The sequence below is a fragment of the Acartia tonsa genome, chromosome 11 (assembly GCF_053477335.1).
Source record: "Acartia tonsa isolate MP-2025a chromosome 11, ASM5347733v1, whole genome shotgun sequence".
Taxonomy (NCBI): domain Eukaryota; kingdom Metazoa; phylum Arthropoda; class Copepoda; order Calanoida; family Acartiidae; genus Acartia; species Acartia tonsa.
The window spans coordinates 3,070,328-3,092,174 of record NC_137270.1 but is presented as its reverse complement, the minus strand read 5'-3'; the positions used below and the strand labels follow the sequence as shown (position 1 = coordinate 3,092,174).

The 21,847-nt window shown below is 34.0% G+C and overlaps 2 protein-coding genes across 6 annotated transcripts in view; one reads left to right on the top strand and one right to left on the bottom strand.

The window, feature by feature from the left end:
- The window catches only part of LOC145332966 (putative ATP-dependent RNA helicase DHX57), a 59,518-nt gene extending 53,971 nt beyond the window's left edge, over positions 1-5,547 (top strand). For both annotated transcript variants that reach the window (XM_080178098.1, XM_080178097.1), the window contains 5 exons: positions 352-430; positions 1,454-1,511; positions 2,985-3,068; positions 4,113-4,205; positions 5,015-5,547. In XM_080178098.1, coding sequence (XP_080034224.1) covers positions 352-430; positions 1,454-1,511; positions 2,985-3,068; positions 4,113-4,205; positions 5,015-5,137 — 437 coding nt within the window. In that variant the 3' untranslated portion in view covers positions 5,138-5,547. The remainder of the gene's footprint in view (positions 1-351; positions 431-1,453; positions 1,512-2,984; positions 3,069-4,112; positions 4,206-5,014) is intronic.
- Positions 5,548-6,553: 1,006 nt separating this feature from the next.
- On the bottom strand, positions 6,554-20,498 carry LOC145332972 (lysosomal aspartic protease-like). Of its 4 annotated transcripts, none has more exons than XM_080178107.1 (17): positions 20,398-20,498; positions 19,660-19,716; positions 19,264-19,341; positions 18,089-18,149; positions 17,173-17,223; positions 16,565-16,637; positions 16,113-16,205; positions 15,725-15,827; positions 15,210-15,291; positions 14,089-14,129; positions 13,468-13,582; positions 9,332-9,401; positions 8,699-8,808; positions 8,231-8,272; positions 8,061-8,096; positions 7,201-7,294; positions 6,554-6,676 (listed from the first exon to the last, which is right to left on the bottom strand). In XM_080178107.1, exons 1-17 carry the CDS (start codon positions 20,400-20,402, stop codon positions 6,609-6,611), a joined length of 1,179 nt encoding a protein of 392 aa, XP_080034233.1. In that variant the 5' UTR covers positions 20,403-20,498; the 3' UTR covers positions 6,554-6,608. The 4 variants fall into 4 exon arrangements, 3 of the variants coding, with proteins under 3 accessions (XP_080034233.1, XP_080034232.1, XP_080034231.1); XM_080178106.1 differs by lacking the exon at positions 8,061-8,096 and adding an exon at positions 7,729-7,764; XR_013884389.1 differs by lacking the exon at positions 8,061-8,096 and having other exon boundaries at positions 8,128-8,272.
- Positions 20,499-21,847: the final 1,349 nt, after the last annotated feature.

The following is a 21,847-nucleotide window of genomic DNA, read 5'->3' as shown; positions in this document are numbered from 1 at the left end:
CCTAATTATAGAAAATCTTCGCTTTTAAAAATGTAACTACTAGCCTACCTAAAAGGCTATGTTGAAAACATCTCGGATATGCATATGATATTTTTATGGAAGTCAGCTCAACACCTTGTTTTTAGCACCAATACTATTTAAAATTTATTTAAAGTAGTACCCTGGTGTATTATTTATATACTGCCTCGTAACGCAGGGCGTAATCTGTCACTTAAAATATATGTTCTCTGTCTTATATATTTCTTTTAAGGTATATAGATAAGAACATTTGATATTAACACAAAACTATTATTTTTTCTCAAATTTTTCTTTAATAAAAAATATATTATAAAGATATTTTATTTCTCTAAGGTGCAATGGTAGCCCCCACAAGGCCGGAAGATTTCAAGTTTAAAACCCAAGAAGATGGCTATGTTAACATTCATCCTAGGAATATAATAGTCTTAACTTATAATTCAATAATATTTCTGTTAAAAATCAACCAAAGGAAATAGTAGCTTTCGCAAAATTCATTAAAGTTGTGAGTCAAATGCACTTATTAGGTCAAACTGTTTTTAAATATGCGTTTCATTATACTATGCGTTTGGTCAGCATTAAGAACAATTAGACGTAATAAACACATTTGACTGGAAGCTTGCTCACAAGTTTGCGAAATGTTGCGAAAGCTACCTACTGTTCCTTTATTTCAATTTAGTTTCTGAAAAAAGAGTAATAAAAAAAATTTGATGGCAAGTGAGGAATTTTTTTAGGGGTAATTTTTTTGGAATTGTGATGATCCCTCCCCAAAATAGTAATAACCTAAAATAGGACCTATGAGAAGCTTATTGTTTTGGAGTACCATGATCATGCATAGGATATGCAAACTTATAGATTTTGTCACTAATTAATGATTAACAAAATTACCCCCTTTGTAGATTAAAATCATTGGTTGAAAAGTTTAAACATTATAAGTTTGAACCAACCAATAAAATTGATTAAAGTACCCAAAGTTTTATAGCCAACCCAAAAAAAGGCATGTTTGTACTACTTTTGGCACCATCATTTACAGTCCAATAATTTTTTATCCCTCTAATTCATGTGAATTTTAGTATGAACTTTGAATGAATAATTTCTTTTTACATAGGCTCGACATTAGGGTTGGGCCGGATACTTTTTTGGTCGGATACCGGATATCCGGCAGATTTCTAATGCCGGATATCCGGTTCCGGCCGGACATCTTGCCAACGTTCGATATCCGGAAATTTACCGGATATCCGGCCGGATAACCAGATATCCGGCGTCGAAAATCAGCCGGATATCATGTAACCAGATAGTTTTAATATCCGGTATCCGGCCGGATATTGAAAATGGCCGGATATCCGGCCGGATAACCGGCCAGACCGGATATCCGGCCCAACCCTACTCGACATGTTATGCTAAGGCTCACTCCTATTAAGACAAATATAATTTCTAGTTCTGTTTGTGCAAAGTCGTCTTCATTTGAAACTCCGTACCTTGTTTATCAAGAAAAGGTAAAAGTTTTTTTAGAAATTAAGATCCATAAGATCATAGCAATACCTATACATAATATATCTAGATATTCATATCTAAAATTCGTCTAACTTAAAAATGAATTTCATAGCAGACAACACACCTTTATCCTAAGGAATTCAACCATTCATAGCTAACTTATAGGTGTTGTAATGTGCTTCATGCTATATTAGGAAATAATTTTTTACACGATATAATTTACCCAAAATCTTTATCTAAAAAAATATGCCCTTTCCTACCAAAATCTGTACACAATTTCAACCAATGACATGTCTGGAATGAACCTCCACTGTTCTCCCACTGCACTGGCTGATTTACAGACGTTGTCTCTACATTCTCTTTTATCATAGCTCAACAAATCAAACTATCAGACAAACATACATAAAAAAAAATAATAAAAGTTTTAAGAAATTTCCGTTTAAATCTATCTTAAAATTTCTTTGATGCTTCATTTTATAACTTTCATTTTATACCTAATCGTCTTAGATATAAATATTCTAAGAATTATGGAAATAGAACGATGGTTTCATACAATAAATTGTTTACAATAAAACTTTATAAATCAATTTGTTGAAAATGAACATTTCTGTTATTGATTGAGCTGCTACTCTTTCTAAACTGTAACCTTACTGTTACAGGAATTAACATGCCAATCGATAGGACAATTCTTTTATACTCAAAACAAAGAAAAGCATAGGGACTTGAATACTAACCCTTCGATACTTATATGTTGTAAGTCCTAAAATTTTATTTGAAACAAACTTGTTTAAGGACATACCCTGAATGTAGAAAATATTTGCTTTTAAAAATACTAAATATAAAAATGATCATGCATGTCTCATTACTTATAAAAAATCAAGCTACTTCATTTCTATATTTTTATAAAAGCGAAGCTTTTCTATAATAAGGGTCGGTCCGTCCGTACGTCCGTCCGTCCGAGATAGTTAGCTTTTATTCGTTAATTTATCATGTTAGAATTGTCCTATCGATTTCAAACTTTGCATGGTGATTCCTGTACTAGTTAGGTACGATTTAGAAAGCGTAGCAGCGTTATAATCGTTACCAGAATGTCCGTACGTCCATTTTAAACATGTTGATTTTTTACTTTTTTAATAACAATTTTTTATGTGATAAAATCATCCAATTGATCTGATTTTTTGATTACTGATTCCTATTACAATAAGGTACAATATTATGAGCGAAGCATCTCTATAATCAAGTATTAAAAATGTCAGTATGTCCTTAAATAGAATTATGTTTTTAAGAAGTTTTGCAACAAATTTAAGTATAATTTTTTCAAACCTTATATTTTCATATTTTGTATATTCAGATCTAACAAAAGTTAATGTTCGTCTGTCATATCCGTTCATAGCTTCGCTTTTATGGATGTTTCATCCTTGTTTTTTTTTTATTAAAGTAAGTGAATTATTATATCATTTATTTAATTTATCAAGGTTAAAACTAGCAGAATATTTCTGCGTGACGTGAGCATGGTTCCTATGGTGCCGTTTGTTCTGTTTGGTGGCTCTGGGGTTGAGGTAATCTTTCTATTTTATGGGTGGCATTGCAATTTGAACCAGGTATCTGAAGGAAATTTTCAAAATTTAATAAAAAATCCTAGGGAGATAATACCAAAAAACCTATAAAAGTTGGCCAATTCTCAAAAAAAAGCAAAAAATGATTTTTTAGTCTTTCTAAGGCTAGGAACGAGATATTTTGAAACGGACATTAGTTTCTGATTCTACTCCTCAAGGCCATTCCAGCGAGCCCTATGAAGCAATTCACTAATGGCTGTACATTTGTATGTGTGCTAGCCCACGGTTTTTAGACCTAAGATAAATTTTGTATCATCTAGAGGTGTATAACACTTGTAAATATCATGTGCAATTTCCCGCTTTGGTCTCAGATAAAAATTTTCAAAATCGACCCACCCTATTAGTCAAATATAATACAACCTCGTAATACTAATAACGAAACTTTTTGACCAAATATAACCAAAATGTGTACATTGTACACATACTATCTAATAATGTGGTCGGATTGAAGGTACACTCTTTTCCCATTGGTCAAATTAAGAGATTATGTGGTAGTGGCCGCAGTTTATCAGCCGCTGCCCGAGTCCGGGTATTACAGCGGTGTGAACAGACGTGGACAAGTGTAGTTATAGAGAAGCTTCTCTATATACCACCAAATAACAAATAGAATATAATTTAAGATGTTGATTTATTCAAAGCTCACAAAGTACTAAAGATAATACAACAAAATGGTCAATGCATAGATTGGAATAATTAATACTAAAAGTCAGAGGTTAAATATATCTGTACAACAATAATAATGGGCAATAATTATCCCCCATCCCTGAAAGGGGTGGGCAGAAGCAAGATAAATCAGATCAAACACAATAAGGTTGTCAAACTATAAATACTTTAATACATGGGGGGGTTCAATGGCCCCACCTCCTTCTTAGGGGAGATCACTTGGACCGCCCGTAAGTTGGAAGCGAAGTTACTATACAATTAGGGGCTTCGGGGTGGCAAATACCACAATTAATCATCTAGACTTGCTATATTTATTTATTATAGGTAATGAGTGAAAGGGGAGAATTTGTTCTTCATATCCAGGGAGGGTGGATCAAGTTTATCTGTGATTCTCAAATTATTGCGGAAATACTAAAAGTAAGTTTTTTTTTATAAATATTAAAAGCAAAGCTTTTCTATTAGAGTTGTTGTTTCCTTAACGGATTAACCTTTTGTGGTTAATTTTGGCATGATAGAATTGTTTTATCGCATTCAAACTTTGCCAAATGAAATGATTCCTAAATAACTGTATAATTTAGCAAAAATTATTTAACTTTACACCCCACTTTGGTAGGATGTAGGCCCTTGTAAAGGGAGTGTGGGGGGGGCGGGGTGGACACCTAGGGGAGTGTATCCACCCCCATCAATTTTGTCAGGGGTTGGATACACCCTCCTTCCTCACGCTTCTGATCTAAATGTCTTAGTGAAAATGATCTTTCCTATTAGGAGCAAAGCTACTCTTCAATTTAGTTTTTAGTCAGTCAGTTCTTAAGGCTATGGGGAAAATGTGATTTATTGAAGGATATTGAAGATAGACGCTGAAATTTTCTCTGAAAGATATTCTGGGTATAGTCCCTTTCGTGGCAACGCCCATTAAGGGGCGTTTCGTCGTATTTTCAAAATGGCTTTTGATGGGTTATTTTAGGTAAGGTTAGGTTATATTGTTTTAGGTGATTGCCCCGCAGGGTTAGGCAATTGGCCCCGCAGTGGCTAGAAATAGTAAAAAACCTACTGTGAAAATACGAAGAAACGCCCCTTAAGGGGCGTTGCCACGAAAGGGACTAAACCCGATATTCTTTGTAATAATTGAATATCTGCTCTTTACCTATCTTTGTCCGTTTGTCCATTCCATGGTTTTTTTTTGTGCTTCGCTTCTTATGGATGTTATCATCCTTGTTTATGTGTAGGAGTTACGAGTGGAATTGGATAGGATGTTAGCTGACAAGGTGCAGGATCCAGGTAGAAACCTGGAGGACAGTCAGGCTGATACAGCTTTCATCAATACTGTTGTCAGTATTATTTCTGCTTAATCAAAACTAATATACACAACTTTCTTTCTCGTATTCATTCGAATCCGGTGGATAGGAACCGGTTCTCATCCATACGAAAAAAACTATGTCTAGCATCGTATTATATCCAGCTTTCTACGAATATAGAAATATACAATCATAAGATTAAAACCAGTTTTTTTAAGCCGGTCACCTCGGGGCTAAAAAACTAGTTTTAATCTCATAATTGTACTTTCTATATCCGCGGAAAGCCGTTTATAATACGATGTGAGAAATAACTATTCTCCTATTTTTACATCTGGGAGATAGTTAAAATTCATTAAAAGCATTACTTTAGCCTCAAACGAAAATTTTAAAACAAATTAAGTTTTATTCTTTTTTTCATTGGATATCACTAGGGATAATATGAATTTTTAGGCATTAACTCTGTATTGTAAATATTTAAGCAAATGAAAATTCAGTTTTTAATACTTTTTTTCAAATCTATATGTAGGTTAAGATATATAAGTTTTCCGGAATTATAATGTTAGGGGAAGATTTTAAATCTGCATCAAATTTTAAGGATTTTTTTATAAAATTCGTTTTTTTATAATTCTTTATCTAAAAGCGGAAATGCATTTTAAGTTAATCAATTTTAACCAATGGGATAGGTGGATTTTAAACTACCTGCGCTCTAATTGGTTGAATGATGTACGCCATCCAATCAGAGCGCAGATTTTTTAAATCCATCAATCACATATGCCAAAATTAATTAACTTAAATTGCATTTCCGCTTTTAGATAAAGAATTATAGAAAAAACGAATTTCATAAAAAATCCTCAAAATTTGATGCAGATTTCAAATCTCCCCCTAACTTTAAAATTCCGGAAAACTTATATATCTTAATGTAGGTACCTACATAGTTTGCAAGATAATATTTTTTATACAATTTTAACTTAATTACCTATTCGCTTGTGATATTATAAATTATTTTGTTACTAAGCTTTATATACTTTCTATTTTGTATTATATGTAAATTAAGATAAATCTAGATTACTTTCAACACCCTTGTTATGATTTTTTTTTAACAGAAATATATTTTTTTGCTTCTAAATTATTATTTTGTATGTATCTTACTAAAATATAAAAAAAATCTTGATTTGCCTGGACGTCCATGCCTTTTAGGGGTCTAATTAGGGGGTTTCAAAGGTTACCAAATATCCATTAACAACATTTTGTGGATAAGAATTCATAGAACAACAAGGAATAATTTTATTAGCAAAGAATCTATATTCAAGTTCTACAAAAGTATGTTATAAACTGTACTACAACTTGTTTATATTGTTTATTTTATTTATACTTTGTTTGTGCATAAAGATTTGAAACTTAGATTTTCGGTGGCGGTGCAAGGCGGTGGTCGGCGGAAAAACGGTGGCTTTGTCAGTCCAAAAAAAACAATAATTTTCTAATATTTATTATTTAAAATTTCATTGAAATTGTTAAAAAAAAAGAATTACAAAGTCTTGGCATCAGCAAAACCAACTCTGGAATTTCCAACATCAAATTCGGTGTAGAAACGACCTAAATGTAAAATTGTTAAATAATATATTTTCTCGTATTCATTCGAATCCGGTGGATAGGAACCGGTTCTCATCCATACGAAAAAACTATGTCTAGCATCGTATTATATCCAGCTTTCTACGAATATAAAAATATACAATCATAAGTTTAAAACTAGTTTTTTTTAGCCTGTGCCTACGGCACATAGGGGCTAAAAAACTGGTTTTAATCTTATAATTGTACATTCTATATCCGCGGAAAGCTGTTTATAATACGATGCGAGAAATAACTATTCTTGTAAATGCGAAATTTTGTATGTATTCATAATTAGGATTTATTTAATTTTCGTTTCGCATTAAGGATTCGGCCCAACTACCGAACCGATTGGGTTCTCTATTAAGATTCACTTAGGTTCTGTGATGGTTTTAGGCTTTTTTTCAGATCTAAATCTTGTGATGGTATTAAGCTATTTTTCAGCCCCTCTTTCACCCTTCGAATACGGAGTCTCTAGATGTTAAGGGCGTTTTAAGAATATTGTATCTTACCAATGAAAACATCTCCCAAGATCCACCACTTGCCCATGGGGAGGTCAAGTCCCATGAATCCAGAAATGCACTGGGTCTGCCCGGCTTGGGTTACCTAAATAACATTTCTAGAAGCAAAGCTACACTACAATTCATTGAGGGAAATGTATTATTTCTAATCAAGGAGTGAATATTATATCTAGTCGGAGTAAAAAAATTATATTATAATAGATTAGTTGGCTTCGAGGTGCCGAAGGCGCGGGCCAACTACAATGGTATTAATCTCATGATTTTTATTTTATTATCATTCGTGGAAAATTGTCTATATACAAAACGAAACATGATTTTCATGAGAACATAGTCAACCCTAGTGAGGGTGTAGACCTTGCCCCCAACAGTGAAGTATATTTCTTACCTGGAGAACATAGTCAACTCCAGTGAGGGTGAAGACCTTGCCACCAATAGTAAAGTATATTTCTTACCTGGAGAACATAGTCAACTCCACTGAGGGTGAAGACCTTGCCCCCAATAGTGAAGTATATTTCTTACCTGGAGAACATAGTCAACCCCTGTGAGGGTGAAGACCTTGCCCCCAACAGTGAAGTATATTTTTACCTGGAGAACATAGTCAACTCCACTGAGGGTGAAGACCTTGCCAACAATAGTGAAGTATATTTCTTACCTGGAGAACATAGTCAACCCCAAAGAGGGTGAAGACCTTGCCACCAACAGTGAAATTATTTCTAACCTGGAGAACATAGTCAACCCCAGTGTTGGTGAAGACCTTGCCACCAATAGTGAAATTATTTTTTACCTGGAGAAAATAGTCAACCCCTGTGAGGGTGAAGACGTTGCTACCAACAGTGAAGTATATTTCTTACCTGGAGAACATAGTCAACCCCAGTGAGGATGAAGACCTTGCCACCAACAGTGAAGTATAGTTCTTACCTGGAGAACATAGTCAACTCCAGTGAGGGTGAAGAACTTGCCACCAACAGTGAAGTATAGTTCTTACCTGGAGAACATAGTCAACTCCAGTGAGGGTGAAGACCTTGCCACCAACAGTGAAGTCAATGTTGGGCATGGCGGAGATCTAAAAGAATATAAAAGTAACAGGATCTTTGTTTGTCTGTCTGTACCGAAGGATATCCGAATGATGGACAATATAGCTTTTCATAGGTCCTGGAAAGGATTATAACTATTTTGCGGGAGGGTACATACATCCTTCTGAAGAGAAATCACCCTGGAAAAATGACCCTCCCAAAAAAATACTATTTTTTACAACTAAAATTTGAAATTGAGGGGGGAGGAGGTAATTACCATCTAGTATCTTTTTCTCAGCGATAAAAAGTGTTTTAGTTAATGCTATAATATACCTAATGTTTTTATGGTTGTAGCTTAAAATTTTGAAAACTACTGAACCGTTTAGGTATCTACAAAAGGGGTAATTTTGTTTATTATCATTGCATAGGGGTAAGTCTTAACAGTCTTATCCACTAAGATCCCTGACAAAGTATACCTTGTTGCAGTCGACAAAGTATTGGCCAGTACCAGGCACCAGTTCAACACCTCCAATCATCTTGTTGATGGCATTTGTCTCAGAGGTGGGTCCAACCAACAGACTGGAACCTGAACAGAGAAGTTTATCTACTGGAGAATCTTCACACTAAATTAAAGAAGCCTATCTCATCTTGTTGATGGCATTTGTCTCAGAGGTGGGTCCAACCAACAGACTGGAACCTTAACAGAGAAGTTTATCTACTGGAGAATCTTCACAATAAATTAAAGAAGCCTATCTCATCTTTGTGATGGCATTTGTCTCTGAGGTGGGTCCAAACAACAGACTCGAACCTAAACATTTTTTTCCACTGGAGAATATTCACAATAAATTAAATAAGCTCATCTTATATTGTTGCTGAGTAAATTAAGTTTCAATGCATATGTTGATTGATTAAGCTAACTCAGTATAATACAAATCCGTTGGATAGAAACAGGATCAAAGCCATACTGAAAAATCATGTATCCTGTTGTATTTTCCACGAATAAAAAACAAATCATAAATTTAATACCAGTTTTGTTTGCCTGGGCAACTGGAATTAATCCTTTTTTATATTTTATTTTACTATCTGTGGAAATAACTATTGTAACTTACCAGTGTCGACAATAGTGGTGCAGCCACCTTCACATCCAATGGTGTTTCCATCCATAGCCATATCATCCATCTAAAATAATAGATTTATTATCCTAGATCTATCAGATACAATAATACCAATGGTGTTTCCATTCATAGCCATATCATCCATCTAAAATAATAGATTTATAACTCAAGATGATATATCAGACAAAATAATACCAATGGTGTTTCCATCCATAGCCATATCATCCATCTAAAATAATAGATCTATTATCCTAGATCTATCAGATACAATAATACCAATGGTGTTTCCATCCATAGCTATATCATCCATCTAAAATGATAGATCTATTATTCTAGATAATCTATCAGACACAATAATACCAATGTTATATCCATCCATAGTCATATCATCCATCTAAAATAATAGATCTATTATCCTCCTTATCCTATTATATAAAGTAGTAAGCGTTTTTTGTCTGTCCCGAAAGATCTCGCTAACCGCTGAACCGATATTGTTCTCCTTTACAGTGAAGCTTCTTATAGGTCCGGGGAAGGTTTAAACTATTTTTGGGGAGGGTGTCTTCACCTTCCTCCCTCAAAAAAAAACTTTTTTTTGCTCTTTTGAAACTCAAATTTAAAGTGGGATAAGGTCGACTTTTTCCCTTCCTACCTTAAGTGCCCCTAGAGGCTTCTATGGGCGTAGCCGTTAGTCTTAGATAATCTATCTGACAAAATAATACCTCCATCTTTCTTAGGGAATGATCTCGGCCCTACACCGCGTTATAACTAAAGACATTAGAAATATTTACTACTGCTGATATGTCAGGTACTTCAGGCAACTAATTACAATAAGGACTTCTCAGACAAAGGACTCGCAATCAAAGGATTGGTTGTCTGTTGGATGTTACTTAACCTTATCCTCAGGTTAGAGTATCTCATCCCATTACAAGCAGATGATGCTCTGTATTCTCTAGATGATGAAGGAATGAACCACCTTATAGTATAATGGGTACTTCATTTGTAATTGTTAAAGAGGGTAATTTTTCTATAAATTTCCCCTAATTTTTACTTGAAAAGTTTTTGGGTAGTTTGGGACATTTTTTTAATATCACAATCCAAAAATAAGCGTCCAGAGCAAATAAAAGGTCAACTTTATTAGAAAATGATAAGTATGTCTTAAATGATTCAAATTTGTGTAATTCAACAAGAAAAAACAAAGAAAAAATGGCGGGATATACTGGTTTTTGACAGAGTCATGTCAAGTTTTAGAGTTCTACTCCTGTTTTAAAGCCTTAAAACCACTTTTACGGTAAACACCCCCATATTTTTATTTGGTGAAGTCATATCAAAGTCTATAATTAAGTCAAACATACACAAATCAAGTAAATCTACATTTAATGCAGACATAGAGGGGAGATAATTGGCGTCATATTACACTAAACCCCTTAGTTTTATAATAACGTTTCCTTATTCGTTGTCTGAACAACTGTGGAAGCTTTTATTGAATTTTGATTGGTTGATTCAATAAGTTGAGCGTCCAAACGTTTCAACCACTAATTTACATAAATTTACAAATATACATCAATTTGTCTTATTCCTTTAGATCCCTAATTTAAGCAGAAGAACTCTAATAGCAAATTCCGCATACCCTGTGAAAACAAAAAACATTTATGTACTATTTCAAAAATCTGTACACTTTCTAACAATTCTATGGACGAATTGTTCCTCCGCTGTTTTCCTATTGGCTGATTAAGAGTTTATATCTATTATAAAAGCATAGGAGGTTAGTCTGTTAAACTAAACATTATAGAATATATAAGTTTGAAGGAATTTTAATGTTAGGGGGAGATTTGAAAACTGCATCAAACTTTAAGGATTTTTTTATAAAATTCGTTTTTTGTATAATTCTTTATCTAATAGCGGAAATACAATTTAAGTTAATTAATTTTGACATCTGTGATTGGTGGATTGAAAACTATTGAAAGTGTCGTACATCATTTAACCAATTAAAGCGCAGGTAGTTTCTAATCCACCTATCCTATTGGTCAAAATTAATTAACTTAAATTGTATTTCCGCTTTTAGATAAAGAATTGTACAAAAAACGAATCTTATAAAAAAAAATTCTTAAAATTTGATGCAGATTTCAAATCTTCCCCTAACATTAAAATTCCTTCCAACTTATATATCCTACTAAACAATCAAACTTTTCATGATTTAATAAAATAATTTAATTATTCATTTTTATTTGAATTTAAATTTTGTGTAGCAAATTGACATTAAACAAACAAACATCTTACAAAAGTCAACAAAACGTAAGAGTTTTAAATTAGGAAAGATAAAAAATCCACACGTTTTTAAAGTAAGATAACATTTTAACTGTACTTTAGAATAACCTAGAAAATAATAACAAATGATGCATGAAAAATGAATATAAATTTGTGCTTTGCCTATAGCCTTGAATGGCTTAACCAACAAAGACGAATTGTATCAGCCAAACTTAAAAGTTATTTTTTAATATCCTCTAACATTAAATCTTGTAGAGTGTTAAAACCGAATATGCAAAATATAAATATAAAGATTTTAACAAAATTATACGTATATTTGTTGCAAAACTTCTCAAATACAGAACCCTGTTTAAGGACATACTTACATTTTAAAACTTGATTATAGAGATGCTTATAATATTGTACTTTGTTGTAGGAATCAGTACTCTAAAAATCAAATCAATCGGATTATCATATCACATAAAAATATGTTGTTAAAAAAGTTAAAAATCAACATGTTAGAAATGGGGTTCCATTGGAATTCAGCCCACACGGGATTCAACCCACGGAATTCAGCCCAGCGGAATTCAACCCAACGGTATTCAGCCCACACGGAATTCAGCCCACATGGGACTCAACCCACGGAATTCAGCCCACACGGGACTCAACCCACGGAATTCAGTCCATATGGGACTCAACCCACGGAATTCAGTCCATACAGGACTCAACCCACGGAATTCAGTCCAAACGGGACTCAACCCAATGTACAGAGTTACCAGTTTTAAAGTATATTTTTTTTAAAGTTTTGAAAAAAGTTTATGTAAAATTTTTTTATTGTAGAAATTATTTTATAAAATATACTTTATAAAAAAAATTTGAGAAAAAAAATTACTTTCTAAAAATTTTGTTCTCAAATTTGAAAATAAAATATTTTTTCTAAAAACTGAGAATTATATATATATATATATTGGGTTGAATCCCGTGTGGACTGAATTCCGTGGGTTGAGTCCCGTATGGACTGAATTCCGTGGGTTGAGTCCCGTATGGACTGAATACCGTGGGTTGAATCCCGTGTGGGCTGAATCCCGTGGGTTGAATCCCGTGTGGACTGAATACCGTTGGGTTGAATCCCGCTGGGCTGAATTCCGTAGGTTGAATCCCGTGTGGGCTGAATTCCAATGGAACCTAGAAATGGATGTACGGACATTCTAGTAACAATTATAGAGTTGCTACGCTTTCTAAATTGTACCTAACTACAACAGGAATCATCATGCAAAGAGTCGATAGAAGAATTCTTACCTGTTTAAATTAACGAAAAGAGCTAACTGTCTGTGACGGACGGACCGACCCTGATTATAGAAAAGCTTCGCTTTTAATTTGAAAAGTAGATAAGATTTAATAATCCTATCATATAAAGTAGTAGCGTTTTTTGTCCATCCCGAAGGATCTCGCTAACCACTGAACCTATATTAGTCTCCTTTACAGTGAAACTTCTTAGAGGTCCTGGGAAGGTTTTAAACTATTTTTGAGAAGGGTATCTCCAAACAAAAAATATTTTTTTACTCTTTTGAAACTCAAATTTAAAATAGACTGAGGTTGACTTTTCCCCCTCCTACCCCTAGATGCTTCTAGGGGTGTAGCCGCTAGTATAGAATAAGATAAAAGAAGTAAATGTGATTTTTTGGGGGTGGGTGGTTTCAACCCCCTAATTATGATAGTCTTTATTTAAAAGTAAAAACATGTCTGTATGTGAACGGATATGGTATTCCTTTGCACCCTCCCAAGAGAAATTATTTTTTTTACTTTTAAAAAATAAATTAAACATGGGGGTGACTTCCCCTCCTCCCCCCCCCCCTAGAGTTAAATAATCTAGAACTAAAACTTACTGTGATTTCCCAGTATCCTTCTCTATCAACTGGGACATAAGTGACCTCTCCAGAGTAATGATTGGGGTCAGATCCTCCGAGGGTCAACTCTCCACCCTCCTCTCCGTTGGGGTCTCTTAAATGATCATTTTTATGTATAAAATGCATCAAACTAATATTTTACAAAATAATAATATATTTTTATACATTTTATGTACTATAGTGCCTATAAAATTTGTAAATGTGTACAGCCTGCTATTGGTAGTTTTGGTTTATTATTCGTCATTTGAATTGAATGAAGTCAATTTTTTATGGGTACAACTAGAAGTATTCAATTTGAAGATTGGAGTGCCTTGTATTCAGAAAATGTTGATAAAATTTTGTCTTATCTATGTTAACTTATGAAACTTTTAAGATACTATAGCTGTTATATTTTAGATAATGATTTACAATTTTTATTAAATTTCAACCTTTCTTTGTAATTTTAAATAAAAGATGAAAACCTGAATGAATCCAATTTCAAACAATAGAAAAAGAAATGTTGGCAATGCTCATGTTTTACCAAATGGAAATCAAATTTTAGCTATAAGCCAAAATTTTGTCAACATTTCTGCATATGGGGCAATACAAATAAAATTATACCTGTTCAGCCAGAATCCAAACACTGGGGCCTCAACAACTCCCTGCGATATATGATTTTTCAGTAAGGATTAGAACCAGTTCTATTCCAGCGGCTATTAATCGATTTCAAAGCCAAACTGGAAAATATTAAGCTTGGTCATGTATATTGTGGATTATTGATAGATTATTTTAAAATTAGATGTACAGTGATCTTTTTTTTCTTTCAAATGCCTTCAAAACAAAACGCCTTCTTTTGTTATGCAATTTATAGTGTTTATATCGAATAAAAGGCTTGAATAAAAAATGCTTAAGGCTGACAAAACATTGACATATCAACAGTCTAGGGACATTATAACTATATAATATACACGTATGTTGATTATATGGTAACAATACAATTTTTGAATGCTTTAAAAATATGTCAAGTAAGCTTATTATCCAAAGTTATAAAAATAGTTCCTACTGCTTTAATACTTAGAGTAGAGGGAATGCCTTTGCCATAAACAGGCGCAACTCATTACCATGCACAGTTAGAAATTATCAGACAAAAGTCGTGCAATTAAACAGGCGCAACTCATTACCATGCACAGTTAGAAATTATCAGACAAAAGTCGTGCAATTAAACAGGCGCAACTCATTACCATGCACAGTTAGAAATTATCAGACAAAAGTCGTGCAATTAAACAGGCGCAACTCACTATCATGCACAGTTAGAAATTATCAGACAAAGGTCGGGCAATTAAAGGTTTGGTAGTTTGTTGGATGTTACTTAACCTAATATCCTCCAGTGGGCGTTAGAGTATTGCATACAATTATATAACCGGATGATGCCATTGGGATCTCTAGATGAACACTTGAAATCGAAGGACAATCCCGCCCCATTAGGTAATAGGTAACAAAAATTAACAGCTGTCTATAGTGCCCTAGCAAAATGGGGATAGATGTCACTTCTTTTGGCCTACCTATTCTATTGACGTCAGGAAATACCCTATACCCCACATCTTTTCCAGGGGGTTTCTTTTCCCCATACCTTTCTCTTTCCCTCTACTATGACGTCAATAGAACAGGTGGGCCAAAAGCTGTGACATCTATCCCCATTTTCCTAGGGCACTAAACACAGCGCTACCTCAATTATGTTGTACCTGTTCAATCATGGAGTGGAAGACAGGGGTGATGTGGTTGACAGAAATCTGGGGGAATCCCATACCAAGGATTCCATCAAATCTAAACAAGACAATGAATAAATTAATTTTCTGACCCAATCGTGACAACAAAGAACCCCCTGTGTAGAAAAAAATTATAGTTTGACCCTGGTAATTTGTTGATATCCAATTTCAGGCACCAAATAAACCAAAATTCCTAAAGTTCTAATCATAGCCCTCTTTTGAGCGTCTCTAGTATGAAACTGTGTGATCCAAACCCGAAAACTGTTATTATGTTATCATTTGTCATAATTTCATAAACTCCTGGGCTCAGCAGCCGCCTGTAATCCTCAGGGAAATCAACTAATTGCAAGTTTTAAAAATCAACTGGAAGTCTAAAGTTAAACAAAATATGACCTTTACTCGTTTCAACATTTTTCAAGTATCCAAACGGGTTTTAATTTGAGGCTTATTTGTGGCTGACGCGCGGCTGCCGAGCCCAGATGAAGACTTACTTGGCAGCAAGGAAAGAGAGTCCAGGTTCATGAGTAGCCTCAGCAAACAGCTGGTCTGTCACACAAACTCCAGCAATACAAACAGTGTCTTGGGATACAAAGCCTACACAAAAATCTATCAATATTCAGGGATCTAAAGGGATAAGACAATGTACATCCCCAAAATTGATATACAAAGTTACCCCTTCTTTGGATTACAAATAGAGGTTGAAACGTTTGGACACCCAACTTAATGAACAAACCAATCGAAATTCAATAAAGGTCCCCAAAGCTATAGGGTACCCAAAGCTAGATAGTATCCAAACTGTTTACCTGACATACAGCCAGACCCATACTGGATCTCAAAGCTGTATGGTACCCAAAGCTACATAGTACCCAAACTATTTACCTGACATACTGCCAGACCCATACTGGATCTCAAAGTCAGTTCCATTGGCAACATAAGTGCTGGACTCGTCATGATCATATCTGTTGTGGAATCCTAAACAAAAATTAATATTATATTTTAATTAAACATTAAATTATGAGAATATTGTCTATTATTTGATTTATTTCAATAAAAAGGCAAGTTGTAAATCATGTATATAGTTCAAGAAATTATTTTTCATATTCAAAATTGCCCTTTACAGAGTATCTTATCACCCACTGGGAAGGTTTTTAACTATTTCTGAGGAAGGTCCGCCCTTCCATGAGAATTTGCCTATAGAAAAAATTGCACTTCACAAAATTTTTTTTTAAAACTAAAATTTAAAATATATGGGAGTTCAATCCCCCCCCCATTAACTGCTCTTAAAAGCCTCTAGAGACATAGACTCTAGTACTGAATAAAGAAAGACTTACTGCAAGCAATTTCCCAGAGGGGACACTGTTCACTGGGCACCCACAAGTTGCTGGATCCAGTATCAAAGATCACCTGTAGTTCAAGAAAATTTATTTAAAAGGATTGGGTAATAAGGGTGATGCTGTGAGTATTGATGCAAAAAATATGACGTAACAAAAAAATTAGCCAATGTGAGGCCACTTTAAATTTTACCATTGGTCAATAACGGCCTCTCATTGGCAAATTTTTTTTGTTACGTCATATTTTTTGCACCAATACTCACAGCATCAATAAGGGTTGTATTGAAGTATTATCCTACCTATACGGATATACATAATACAACTTATTACTTTAAGGTACTATAGCGACTGTACCCCTAGCATCTAGGGGCTCGGTTCGTGAAGGGGACTAAAGGTCGGATTAATAACCTAAATTCATCTCAAGACTAAAGTTTGAAAAAAAACATAACCTAAACCATCCCAGAACCTATAATTGCTTTAATACAGCTAGGATAATGTTTAAGGACACATTGTTTAGGACGTGATTATTGAATTATATTGTATTTTGTTATCTAAGGAATCCTAATTCCAAAAAGCAGATGAAAAGGATATTTTAGAAAGATACTTACATTGAATGTTTGGGCAGGAGTACCGATGTCAATGGGGCCATAATACTGAGCCTAGAAAAAGAACAGTTAATATCCATAAGAAAGGATGTATAATATACGTGGACATTATGACAGTTGAAAAATTGTAGTCAATTTAGCTTTCTATTTCCCCTGTCATTTATTAGTTGGGACGTTCATCCAGAGTAAGGGATGAGGTATATCATTATTTTAGCCCGCTAGAAGGTTTACTTTATTAGAAAACATAAAAATCTGGTGTAAGGTCCAAGTAATAATAAATCAATTTATCTAAGTGATCTCTTAATTTGTTTCAGAATATCTTTACTAATCAGCATCTACTCCCCAAAGTTTTATAATAACGTTTTCTTATTCGTTTACTTAATAATTTTGGAACTTTTTTTGAATTTTGATTGGTTAGTTCATATAGTTGATTGTCCAAACGTTTCATCTACTTATTTCAATCAAAGGGTAATTTTGTGTATCATCAGTTGGGATGTACACCAATTTATAGGCCATTAGTTTATCCATTTAGATCCCTGGATAATTGACAAATTATTAGTCTCTAGTCTACAGTTATGATAAACAAAATTATCACTTAGATTAACTAGAATTGTTTTTCTCGTATTTATTCGAATCCGTTGGATAGGAACCGGTTCTCATCCATACGAAAAAACTATGTCTAGCATCGTATTATATCCAGTTTTCTACGAATATAGAAATGTACAATCATAAGATTAAAACCAGTTTTTTTAGCCGGTGCCTCCGGCACCTCGGGGCTAAAAAAACTAGTTTTAATCTTATAATTGTACATTCTATATCCGCGGAAAGCCGTTTATAATACGATACGAGAAATAACTATTCTTTATAATTAAAGCGCAGCCACTCTATATATTGTATAATGTCCGTTTGTTGTACTTACATCTAGATAATTCTCCAGAGGTTCATCATCATTTCTTGTTCTGTCAGCGTTCACATTATATCTAGATAAGAAACATCCTCTTATAAAAGTAATAGGATGTCTTGGTTTGTGTGTCTTCTGTACTGAAGAATCTCACTAATCGCTGAACTGATATGGTTATCCTTTACAATGTAGATTTCATAGGTCCAGTTAAAATGACCCCACAAAATAGTTTTTTTTCTACTTTTTCTTTTACTAGCGGCTTCGCCCCTAGCCTCTAGGGGCTTTGCCCCAAGAGATGGTAAAAAAAGTGTAGGGTGAAATTTGTAAAAAAAAAAATAATAAGGACCAAGGAAATCTTCTACAAAGGAAATATTCCACAAAGGAAATCTTCTACAAAGGAAATCTTCTACAAAGGACCAAGGATATTTCTTACAAAAAAAAAAAAAAAAAAAAAATGGGGGGATTTTTTTTTGTTTTTGGGGGGGGTTGGGGGTGTCCCACCCCCCAAAAAATAGCTTAAAACCACCACAGGACTAATAGGTAGATACCCTGAAGAGTAGAATACAATCGGTTCAGTGGTTACCGAGATCTTAAGGGACAGACAGACGGAGAGACATCAAGCTACTTTGTATTATAGATAACTAAAATTTAAAAGGGACTCGACCCCCCGTCCTAATGTGCCTTAGAGGCCTTTAGGGGTGAAGTCGCTAGTATTATATAATTTACTAGCTGCTTCGCTCCTAGCTTCTAGGAGCTTTGCCCCAAGAGGTAACTTTTAAAAAAATTGGAGCTGCCCAAGTATCAATTCCAAAATTTTCGGGAAAAAAAATTGCAGCTGCCCCAGTATCAAATTTAAAATAAAAAAAAAATGGGGGGGGGATCTTTTGTTTTTGTTATGGGTTAGGGGTGTCCCACCCCCCAAGAAAATAGCTTAAAACCACCACAGGACCAATAGGTATACAACCTGAAGAGTAGAATCCGATCGGTTCAGCGGTTACCGAGATCTTAATGGACAGACAGACAAACAGACGGACGGACAGACATCAAGCTACTTTGTATTATAGATACCAAAGCAAATTATAAGAAAATAAGCGGATTCCCTTAAAGTTCTTGTTGATCACTGAACCCCACCACTTATTTTTGAAATAAATTAAAATTTCTAAATTGTGGGAGGGGGAGTTATTATCAATTACCTGAGCTTAATCTTTCTGACAGATTCCTGATAGTCTTCCAGAGTTCTTCTGGCTGACTTGAACTTGGTCAGAGGAATTCTGAATGAATAGATAGATAGATGGATAAATAGATAGATAGTTATATAAAACAGATCTATTTGAATAAAAGAGCTTCGCCCTATGAGGTAAGGGGAAGTAAAAATAAAATAGACACTGCTACAGGCTGCCTACTGCAGAATTTGTTTTAAAAAATAGGCACTGCTACAGGCTGCCTACTGCTACTGCTTTCACACAAGAAAATAGCCTAAAACCACCACAGGACCAGTAGGCATATTGCCTTAAGAGTATAATCCGATCGGTTCAGTGGTTACCGCGATCTTAAGGTTTTAGTTTTAGATAAAACTAAAATAATTTTACCTGTGAATAGCCAAAATGGCGGTGCAACAAGCAAAAAATACTGCCAATGAAAGTGACCTGAATTAATATAGTTATTTATCGCATCGAATTATAGACAGCTTTGAAAGGAAAATAAATTATAAGGAAAATTATAATATTAAAACCAGCTTTGTTAGCACCCAGGCGCCGAAGAGAGAGGCGCTAATATTATATGAAATAAAAGATTTGGAAAACCGTTAAAATCTCGGAAATGAAATAATTGTTTTATATTTATAAAGAGAAGCTTTTCATGTATAAGGTATAACTAACAAGCGAAAGAAATATAAAATAAGATTTGGGGGGCAAATGGAGATGTCGTCAATATTATGATGTGTTGCCCCCCAACGACAGATAAAATAACGTACAGGTTTCGTGATTTTTTTTCGAATTAATTTCGTTCTTAATATAAGCTGGAAGCTTTTTTAAACATTTAGAATCGGTCTGTTACTTTGTGTTAGAATAAACCTATCTCTATTCAACTTGTCATGATGACTTCTATAACAGTAAGGCACAATTTGATTCTAGTAATAAGTTTTAAGTTCAGAAAATTAAGTCTTAAAATGAAAGTATATACATATTACGCAAATTTCGGAATAAATTTATCTGCAATTTTCGTTCAAACTTCTAAATAATTCAAAATATTGAATGTGCGGTTAAAATATATTTGTTAATGTTCGTTTGTCTGTTCGTCTAATCTAAGAATATTAGGAATTTGGATACCTCATGTTGTCAGGTTAGCTGAATTATCCTCAGTGACACCTGACATATCCTAACTTGATGCTTTATATACAACATCACTGAGTGTGCATTCATTTCCGCATCCGCATATTATCATCTATAATACAAAGTAGAACAATGTCTGTTTGTTTGTTTGTTTGATTGTTTGTACCGAAGTATATTGAAACCCCTGAACCGATTGGCTCTATAACAGGGTAGCTTCTCATAGGTCCCGGGAAGATTTATAACTATTTTGGGGGAGTGTACCACCTCCCTCCCAAGAGAAATTACAAAAAATCAATTTTTTTTACCTAAAGACTTGAACGCAATATAGATAGGTAATAGGTATCATATTATTTAAAGTGCCACTAGAGGCCTCTAGGGGCGTAGCCGCTAGTTCTTATAATAAAAAATCTGTGCCTGTTTGTTTGTACCGAAGTATCTTGCTGTCCGCTGAACCGAGATAGTTATTTTTTACAGTGTAATTTTTCATAGGTCATTAGAAGATTTATATCTACTTGGGTGGGGGGGGGGGGAGTCCACTAAACTTCCAAAAAATAAATTGCCCCTAGGAAAAAAGGCACCCCCCAAAATATTTTTATATTTTTTCTTTTTAAAACTAAAATCAAATAATATGAGGGGTTTGTCGGGTCTCAAGTTCCCCCTCTAATGAAAAAAAAACATGACCCACCTATATTATTAGTATTTTTTTTTAACTAAAAACTAAATGAAAAATTTGGAAGAATTTAACCCCCACTATCTCAAGGGACCCTAGAGACCTCTAGGGGCGTAGCTGCTAGTGCTTAATAAAGAAAAGAATTATATGTAATGGGGCAGCTCTATATGCAGCTGTTCTAATGATTTAATATATTCAGTGAGAGAGAAAGAGAGGAGACAATGAACTGTTTATTACACTAGTCCCCAAAGTTTAATAATAACGTTTTCTTAATCGTTGGCTAAATAACTTTGGGGACTTTTACTGAATTTTGATTGGTTAGTTTATTAGGTCGAGTGCTGAAACGTGTCAACCTTTAATTTTAATCTACAGAAGAGGTATTTTTGTGTGTTATCATTGGGGATGTCATCAATTTAACTTCCATTGTCTTATCCCTTTGTATCCCTGAATATATAATACATAAGCGGAAGGGCATGCACACAATTTTCATTTTCGTCATTAGAGATAACATTTTATCTTTTCTAAAACATAGAAAATTTTAAGTTCAGAAATTAATTGTCAATAGAAATATACATATGATAGAAATCCACAATGATGAAATAATAGTTAAATTTATCACATCGTTTTATAGAAGGGCTGATGGTCCGGGCTAACAAAACTGGGATTTTAATGCTTAAGAGCATACTTAGGACTTGATAATAGAGATGCTTCGCTCATAACATTGTACTTTGTTGTCCTAGGAATCAATATTCCAAAAATCAGATCAATCGGATAATT